This window comes from Etheostoma spectabile, chromosome 4, assembly GCF_008692095.1.
Source record: "Etheostoma spectabile isolate EspeVRDwgs_2016 chromosome 4, UIUC_Espe_1.0, whole genome shotgun sequence".
In the NCBI taxonomy this organism is placed as follows: domain Eukaryota; kingdom Metazoa; phylum Chordata; class Actinopteri; order Perciformes; family Percidae; genus Etheostoma; species Etheostoma spectabile.
In genome coordinates this window covers 10,075,379-10,084,958 of record NC_045736.1, presented here as the reverse complement: position 1 = coordinate 10,084,958, position 9,580 = coordinate 10,075,379, and the positions used below count along the sequence as shown (strand labels likewise).

Below are 9,580 nucleotides of genomic sequence, written 5' to 3'. Positions count from 1 at the left end.
CCTTAAAGCAGTGTACAAGTGTGTGGTTCAATATAATCTCTTAACACTACAGACGGATTGTTTTTGATTTTTCTACCACGCGACTCTCTCGAAGCTTTAATCCACTGATCAAATCCAACCCTGCTTGTGTTTCCTACAGTTGGTAAGAGACTATGAGATCGTAGCAACAGATAATGAGCCGGTCGACGTCATCCATTCAGGACTTTTGGTCCCCAACAGAGAACTTCCCGTTGCCTTTATCAAGAGATGAGGTGAGTAAATCTCTTTTTTTGTATCTGCATTTCTGCTTTTTCTTAAGACAAAAGTTTGACATCTTGGGAAAGAGTTAGATGAGAAGATTGATAGCACTCTCCTCAGATGAGAGTGCTATCAATCTTCTTATCTTACTCTTCACTGGAAAGCAGATAAGCATATAACTCTTACTTTAAGTCTGATGTTTATTTAATCTAGGTTTCTTATTCATGGTGACTACAAAATGACTTTAACACTGTGGCATTTGCACATATTAATTATTTCCCTCCCCTCTCAGGCTCCATATTCAACTCTCGTGGAAATAGTGACAAGAATACCTCTGTTGCCATGACGTGGATGGTCCAGTGACTCCCTCTATTGCTGCTCTGTAAATAGAATACATAAGACAGAAATTATTATATATGTAATCATGCCATAAATACCTCTAACTTATTTAAAACTATTGCTTATGACTGATAATGACTGACTAGAATACCAGGTGTTATATAGAAATTGGATGTTGTGCCAAGGCAGCTGTGTATGTAAATGTCTAACGATTGCTTTTCCTTGTTTAATAACACACGCACACAGACACATATATGTACATTTATACATATATATGTAATATATATATATATATATATATATATATATGTATAATATGTACAATATAAAGATATACAGTATAAATACAGTATATACAGTTTAAATAAATGTCAGGACAACAATGTGTAAAATGCATATGTTTTATTTTTCATTGGTACATAAAGTGCCATTCTAATATTGTGATATTGTACATTGTGTTATGTAGAGGCATATTTTATTCACTGAAATAAATACATAAATGTATTAAAGCCAAGTCTGTGTTGTTGTTTTTTAAACTGATGCATTGCCAAGATTGGTATTAAAGGTTTTGGGTGATTTGGAGACTTAACAGCTTGAGTAACAGAACTGAATAAATATTCTATTAACTTCTCAGATGGTTTCATTTAAATACATATTATAAACCGACAGAAAGGTAGCCTACAACTCTTTAATATGTCACAAAAAAGCAAATATTGGACTTTTACTTATGTAAAAGATCTGAATACTTCCAACTCCGCTCGTCAAAGGATGCTCCTTTAAGACAGCCTGAAGAGATAAGCTACACCACTTATCAGCTCCTCATCTGTTGTCCTGACGTTCCTGGCGGTTTCACACCACTGCACCTTGATTCATGGGACTCACATGACTGGGTGAGGCATAAAGCCTCACATGTGACCTCAGTTTACATCAACATATGAGGTTAAAATTCCTCTAAGAGGTTCCACCAGCCAGGAGAAATGTGTATTTTAAAATCTGAATGTCTAAAAAAATCTTCAAGTATATGAGTAAATAAAACCATGATGTTACTGTAATGTAGAGTATGTACTGAACATTCAAGAGTTTTGTATGCAAATGGATACAACCTTTCTGTTGATTCAGTTCTAACATTCCGGTAATTTTGGACAGGCTATAAAATAAAGGATCTGTTCAACTAAATTACAAAAAAAGATGTTTTTCACCCACGTCTATAGCCATGCAGATAGTTGCATCACAGTCATTTAGAAAACACTTTGTCCAAAGCAAAGTATAAAGGAAAGTTTCCCAGTTTTGCGTTTAGTGTACCGTTTTATTTGACCAAGTTTTCTCATTAACACCTAGTGCATGATAGAGGTTGATGGTGAGATCTGTGGATTATGGAGATTGACGGTGGCTGGAAAAGTCTGTGTTGTTGTATCTCTTCAAGCTGCAAAGAACTTGATTTCATTTACGTGAACTGTGGTAAAGATACAGGGAAAGCCTAAATGCTTATGGCAGAGATCTTCAACAGGAGGTCCGGGACCCCTAGAAGGTCCTCAGAGTCAATGCAGGGGGTTCTCCAAATTATGAAGGGTTGGGTAAGGGCTAACCCTTACCCTTTTTAAAAAAAATTAAAAAGTCCTAAAATGAATCCAACATATTATTAGCAGATATAACTAACCACTAATAATAGGTTAACTGGCCTATAGACAAGGTAGCCACTAAGATCCACAGCTACAGTAAATCCTAAGGATTCAATGTGTCACATGTCTACTTAACATTAAAAGGTGATTTATAATTGCATCCTAACAGTTACTAGGCTATTTCAATAACTTAGTATTCTATGCAAAAATAGGTATGTATAAAGGCTTTAGGCAACCCTACACATTATTGTAGGTCCAGTTAAATATGCAGCTTAATATTATATTATATATGAAGTACAGGGTCCCCTTTGAAGACCCCTGTTCTAGTGAGGATCAAACTTACCTCCCCTGGTTTAAAAGAGCAGAGCTCTAACGTCTGAGCTATAGAGCCACAGACCACGCACTTATAGTCTATGTCATCAGATCAGTGTTAGTACGGTCAGATGAGAGCAACACTCGTGTAGAAATTGAGCCCATTTATTGACTTAAGTGAAATTGTGTTTTTTCAGTAATAATGTGTAAAGTACTGAAAGTGACTCCTGGATCACCTAATAAGGTTGAGGCAGAGCTCCTGGTGACATCAATATATCAAAGCCATAACTAGGCTATAGTTTATGTATGGCTACATATCACAAGAAGTGAGTGAGAACTAATGAAGTATATGAATTTAGCCTTAAAGTAAGATGTAAATTGTACAATACTGCTCCCCGGTGGCCAAAAGCTGCTTTCACTGACAATTTAAGTTAGTTAACTCATTGAAAAAAGGATTGAAGGTTATGTTTTTACAGGCCTTCATTGTTTTACAGATTTAGTTGAGACATGATCATGATGATGTGTTTTATATCCCATACCACATGACACTGTAGGCATATTACAATATTTTACTGATTTATTTGACTTTTCTGTGGCTAATCACACCACTGCAGTATGTCACTCCAGCCTTTATATTGCTCTTGTATAATCTTTTAGTCTAATTTGTGTGTTACATGTTTTATTTTTTACATTCTGTCTTTGTGCGGCTGCAACTCTTGAATTTTCCCTCTGGGGATCAGGATTTTAATATTTTTGCATTTTATCTAATCTTAATTTTTGTTTAAGTACGGACAATGTAAAAGACGTGTCAATAGTACATTTGTGGCAAATGTATTTATGCCTGCAGCAGCTCACCACACAGGTCAACAGATACAATAGATGCAGTAGACAAAGAAAGATAAAACACTTTCATCACAAAGCAAAACAGTTAATGGACGTTTGTAACTGTAACTATAGAAAATGTTTTAATATCATTATAATGTTACCATAGAGAACAGACTGCCTTATACAGTGGTGCTCATGCATTTTGGAACCCGTGTTGATGTTGACTGAAAAGACGGGGAAAAAATCATCTTTTGGAATGCGTTAATTTAAAAAAATTTTGAAAAAAATCTAAATTTAAGGACACCAATTTTCTTTGTGAATGAATAATGTATTGTCAATAAATAGATGTTCTTCCTTAAAATACAGGGGGGCATGAGTATAGACACCCCTATGTTAGATTCCCATAGAGGCAGGCACAGAGCCCCCCCCCCCCCCCCCCCTGTGGCATGGTGTTATTTCAGTCAGCCTAATAGCCGTTTGATTTGCATTGAGAGATGATTTTATGGAAAGTATCCCATGCCTATCTCTATGTATGGTGAAGGGTATGTGATGATGGAGGGTTATTTTGATTCCAAAGGGCAAGGGAACTTTATCAGGATACTATCCTGGATCCATGAAATAACTGGCCTTTAAATGTAAAAAATCTACCTGCCTCTATGGGAATTTAACACAGGGGTGTGTATACTTATGCCCCCTGTATTTTATACATTATTCATTCATAAAGGAAATTGGTGTCCTTAAAAGGTTGGATTTTCCTTTTTTAAATTAAGGCATTATGATCAATTTCCAAAATGTTTTTTTTTTTTGTATTCCTCTTTTTGTTTAACATTAGCCTGGGTCCTAAACGCAGCACTGTAGCTCTTGACTCATAGAGGAAATGCGGCCTGTGTGAGCTTGAATTGCACTCTATCAGTGTACCACCACACCCACACACACACCACACACACACACACACACACACACACACACACACACACACACACACACACACACAAACACACACACAAGCAGAGAGAGAGAGAGAGAGAGAGAGGCAGGTCCGCACCTCCTGTCTGCTTGTCAGCAGCAGCAGCGACAGGAAGCGTCTGTCGCCAGTAGTTTATTCATTTCGCGGTATTGGATGTTTTATTTGAGCAGCTGCCAAATGTTGAAACTCAAATCTTAGAAGACGAAATAAACTGTAACATCGTCCGTTCCTTTGATTATTTACATGCGTACAGCTTAAGTTTTTTGGCAAGTTTGTAAGTTATTTCAGAAGATAAACGTATCGAAAGAAGATACAATATTGAGAGCTGGAGATGACTTCTGGAGGTTTGGGCTTCGCCGAGGGCCTGGGGCCAGACATCAGTCAAGAGGAGTTGGACTTCTCCGACCTGTTTCTGTATAATCCACCTGGGGAGGACTTCCATGTCTGCTATAAGAAAGGTGTGTAGTTCTTCTGCTTTTCAGAGATTCATTTAACATATACATTACTCCTTTCAAATGGCATTATGCTATTTTCTAAGGATTTTTATTATTAACGTTTTAAGATGGTGGCTTTGTGTTGAGCTTGTATTTAGCAGTGATATCCATCAAGCAGTACTTAACTATCAGGCACTGGTGCTTTACTGTAGTCCTCTTCCTTTACTGTCATTAAGAAGGAGGTAAATCAACTAGATCCTCCTTTCTTTTTCAGAAACCATAAAAACACAATTGTCTACATCACAGTTTAATGAAGATAAGATTCACTCAAAATGTGTTTCCTAATTGTTACCTCACTTGGATGATTGAGCTCCACTGTGCAGCATGATGTTTGCAGGCATGGATGCCATTTTAAGAATGTTAATGTAGGTAGTTAAGTTTTTGTGCAAAAAAACATATCAGACAAAAATTATTATGACATGCAGGACTATTTTATATGTCTTAAAACATGGGATCCTACATTATCTCAGGGTAGTCATCTTTGGACATGTGTGCCCAAATGAATCCTCCCTTTCCTTATTGACAGATGAATCAGGTGCTCTCCTTCAGACCGCCAACCAGCCTCCTCTGCTGGTAGTCGACCATCACACTGCATACATCTCCAGCTCCAACCAGCCAGCCTCCAGTCAGGGCCCCTCCTCTCACAGCCCAGCCACAGAAAACCTGTCAGGGGCAGTGTTCGACTCCTTGGGGCTTGCATCAAGACCAGGGACCATCCCTGCTCCCAGCCCCAGGATTGAGATCACTCCGTCGGGTGACTCTCTGAACTCTCAGACCCTGGAGCCGAGCCCTGGCACCAAAGCTCTGGGGCCCTACCGGGAGTGTGTGAGCCCTGCCAGCAGTAACTCCTCCACAGGCTGGCCTCTCTCTCCTTTGGCTTCACCGTGTGTCTCCCCTAATGGAGGCGGCTGTGGCATTGGGTTGTCTGGCTTGGACCTCTGCATCCACCCTTCTTCTGCCCACTCCTCTCCTGGAGCCTCACCTCGCAACAGCATCACAGATGAGACCTTTCTCCTGCCCCAGCACCAACGCACCGCTTCATCGCTTCCCCACCAACGCTCCCGCTCTGCCTCGCCACATGGGAAGCGTTCCTATGACAAGGCCCACTCCTGTCAGGGGGGTACTCCTGTCAAGCAGCGCTCCCGGAGCCCCAGCCCCATTCCCTCGCCCCATGAGCAGCAGGGGTCCTACTATGTCCACCAATACCAGGCTCAAGCTGAGTTCCAGTCCCAGGCTCAGGCCCCCTCCCCGGGCCTGGAGGAGATGCTGAGCAGCCTCAGCTCCAGTCTACCCAGAGTGATGCCTTCTGCAGTGGTGCGAGATGCACATGGGCAGGCCCAGAGAAAGGACTGTGTTTATGGAGAGGGGTATGACTATGAAGTCAAGTCTGAAACCTTCTATATGTGCCCAACAGTGTGGCCTCCTCCTCATCCAGTTCACCACGGAGCATTTGGGTGTGTTGTTTTTCTTTTCTTACATGTTACAAATGATTTATGTCTTAATAATAAGCTCAAATGTAAGCATTATGAAGTACACCACTAAGTTGACCACTATGAGATGAAATATGAACTAGGGAACACATTTTTTGACATTGTTAATGTAATTCCTCCTATTGTCTTTCTTTCTCTGTCGTGTCCCCAGTGGTATCCCCGTGGCTCCACTTCCGTCTTTAGAGTGGCCATTGCCCAGTCAGTCCGGTCAATACGAGCTTATTATTAAGCAAGAGCCCAGATCTCATCACAGAGCTCACTATGAGACTGAGGGCAGCAGAGGAGCTGTAAAGACACCTAACGGAGGACATCCAGAAGTTCAGGTGCTTTTTTGAGTGTGGGATGTGCAACAAAAAAGGAAAAGCAAACAAGAAAGAAAGATCACTCTCACTTCACATTCGTGTCACTGACAGTTTTGTAAAAGATACATGAAGTAGCAAGAGAGATTGTAAATATAGGGTGGTATTTCCTGGATAATGTGTTTATGAAAGCCGACAGTCATGCAAATGAAAGAGCCTCACGTCACTACTTCCACACGAAAAACATGCACCGTTTTAAAGTTCTAAAAGAAACACTCATAATTACAAGTCAGGTGTATTGACATATACAAGCAGTGGTTCATGTGTCGGCTTCATTTACTGCTCTGGTGAGTTAATTAATAAGCTGCTACTGCTGGTTTTCCTGGCACTAATGCAGAAACGGCCTATGCAAATCAGTGTTCTTGCTAAGCCAGATAGACAGTGACCTGTAAAATCATCCCCACAGGGCAAATACATTCAATGTGCAGTGTGAATTTGTTTGAATCTGCAGCCATAGACATTATTGGTATCATAGTTAAGTTGTTTCAGTTTAAAGCATGCATTTAATTGCCTTTTGTGTCCTTATTAGCTCTGTGGGTACCAAGGCACAGCTCCACTGGGGCTGCAAGTCTTCATAGGAACAGCAGACGAGAGGATTCTAAAACCACACGCCTTCTACCAGGTCCATCGCATCACCGGGAAGACCGTCACCACGCCTAGCATGGAGAGGATGATCAATGGGACCAAAGTGTTGGAAATCCCTCTGGAACCAAAGAACCACATGAGAGTGGCGTGAGTAGCACAGAGATGCTGTGGGATACGTGTTATTAAGCAACCTGTAGTCACTTCTGTGGTGTTTTTGCATTTCCTTTCCTATAATTATAGATGCAGAGAAACATTAAACTGAGTTCTCTGTCTGGTGCCATCTTTTTTCTTTGGATTTTCTGTTCATTAAATTTGAGTTTTGTGCGAACTGCTCTTTTCTTTCTTACCTCACACACGGTGGCTATTGATGCTCATGCCAGCTGCAAGATTTTGGTCTTTTTTACTCCCAATAAGTGGCTGTTGCTGCTGATGGAAACATAAAATGCACCACCTCTCTGTGAGAGTTTGTTGAAAAACAGTAGCAAAAAAGTTTTTTTTGAATATAAATGTCACAGGTCACTACTTTGACAGAACAAAATTAGGTTATACGTGGTTAATTGAAACAGAAACAGATTACATCAGCAAACTATAGCTTGAATGCATGCAAACCTAAACAACCTTTGAATTAAAAAAAAAAGTGTTTCCCTTTTACTTAAGAACACTTTTTTTTATCTTTCTTTGTCTTTTTTTTTTTACATTTCACAGCATTGACTGTGTAGGAATTCTGAAGTTGAGAAATGCCGACATCGAACTGAGGAATGGTGAGACGGACATTGGACGAAAAAACACACGTGTGCGTTTGGTGTTTCGCGTCCACATTCCTCAACCTGGAGGCCAGCTCACGTCTCTTCAAGCTGCCTCTCCTCCCATTGAATGCTGTAAGAAGCTGATAAGATTAATCTTGCTACCTGTTGCAGGGTCCTGAGCTCTAGTATTGTACAACTTGCAGTTTTATCTATGTTACTGTTTATGCCTGCATGTATAAACTGTGGCCGTAAGTTAGATGGGCTGGCTTTAATGTGTGCGTTTGCCAGGCTATAGTAGACAATATTGCAAATCTGAATTTGAATCATCATCAAACATTTGAGTTACAAACTGCCATGAAGATGTTTTCTGACCTCTGTGTGGTCTTTCATACAGCTGTGTCTTTGTTTTCTCAGCCCAGCGCTCAGCTCAGGAGCTCCCTGCAGTCGAGAGGCAGGACCTGGACCGATGCTCAGTACTTGGTGGTCAACAAATGGTCCTTACTGGACAGAATTTCACATCTGACTCCAAAGTGATTTTCTCAGAGAAGACACAAGGTGAGGAAAATCAGTAATTGAATTGTCTAGTCATGTGATGTAATTTTAAATCTCTCCGTACCCCTTTTTACATTTTTAATACTAAGGAAAAAAATTTAATTTAACATTACTTTGACATTTTGGGAAATATTTGATTTCCTGTCAATATAAAGCTACTGCTTGTGGCCAGCTTGCTTAGCACAAAAACTAGCTTACCCTGTCCAAACCTAACAAAATCTGTGTACCAGCACGTATAATGCTGATTAATGAATATTTTAAATCTTGTAGGTTAAATAAAAACAAATTGTAAAAATGACCTGTTGTGGTTTTGTTGTTGTTATATGTATTATTGAGGTGCTGGTAGGTGGATTTTGTTTCCTTTGGACAGAGCCAAGCTGGCCGGTTCCCCCTGATTCCAGTCTTTATGCTAAGCTAAGCTAACCTGTTGCTTTATTTTAACTGTACAAACCTGAGAGTGGTTTCAGTCTTTAATCTCAGCAAACCAAAGCGAATAAGCATATTTCCCAAACTGTTGAAATATTCCTTAAATAACTTATGCTGTGCTTCCAATTATTAGGAAAACTTGATATGTGTGTTTATGTTGACATGTGATTGTAATGTGTTTATATTTGGACTCCAACCAGGTTTCTATGATAAAAATAGACTAATAATATTTTGTGCAACACGCAGATACGTCTGTGTACTCCCAACATCCTGCTTGAGTGCATCCACCTACACCATTAGTATTTTTAATTTTCATGGTATTTGCATATCAACTTTCAGTGACGCACATCTTTCTTCAGCCCCCACTTCTAACTCTGACAAAATGAACCATTAGAACAAACATTTACCTTTTTTTACTGGAGGTGACAACTTTTATTTATTTCTACATGGAAATGTCTCACCTCGTTTACTGCTCCTCCTGCCCACACAACATTTTACATTGGCCTACATGGTTTGAGAGCAGAATGGGTACAGTTGACTGCATGTAAAGCCTCCATGTTGCTTGGTGTGGGGTTTTATGCAACAGGATGTGGTCTGACAGACCTAGAGCAGAGGCTTTGTGTTTTTTT

General features: G+C 40.0%; 2 protein-coding genes across 3 annotated transcripts in view; both read left to right on the top strand.

Annotated features, from left to right (window-relative positions):
• The window catches only part of cyp24a1 (cytochrome P450, family 24, subfamily A, polypeptide 1), a 6,481-nt gene extending 5,671 nt beyond the window's left edge, over positions 1-810 (top strand). The window contains exons 11-12 of the mRNA XM_032513094.1: positions 140-251; positions 530-810. Coding sequence (XP_032368985.1) covers positions 140-250 — 111 coding nt within the window. The 3' untranslated portion in view covers position 251; positions 530-810. The remainder of the gene's footprint in view (positions 1-139; positions 252-529) is intronic.
• A 3,588-nt stretch (positions 811-4,398) lies between these two features.
• Positions 4,399-9,580, top strand: part of nfatc2b (nuclear factor of activated T cells 2b) — a 9,810-nt gene continuing 4,628 nt past the window's right edge. The window contains exons 1-7 of one of the 2 annotated variants that reach the window (XM_032513091.1): positions 4,399-4,757; positions 5,320-5,372; positions 5,409-6,247; positions 6,435-6,606; positions 7,172-7,374; positions 7,933-8,105; positions 8,388-8,528. In XM_032513091.1, the coding sequence (XP_032368982.1) occupies positions 4,631-4,757; positions 5,320-5,372; positions 5,409-6,247; positions 6,435-6,606; positions 7,172-7,374; positions 7,933-8,105; positions 8,388-8,528 (1,708 nt within the window). In that variant the 5' untranslated portion in view covers positions 4,399-4,630. Of the gene's footprint in view, positions 4,758-5,319; positions 6,248-6,434; positions 6,607-7,171; positions 7,375-7,932; positions 8,106-8,387; positions 8,529-9,580 lie in introns of both variants that reach the window. The other variant, XM_032513090.1, reaches the window with a different exon arrangement.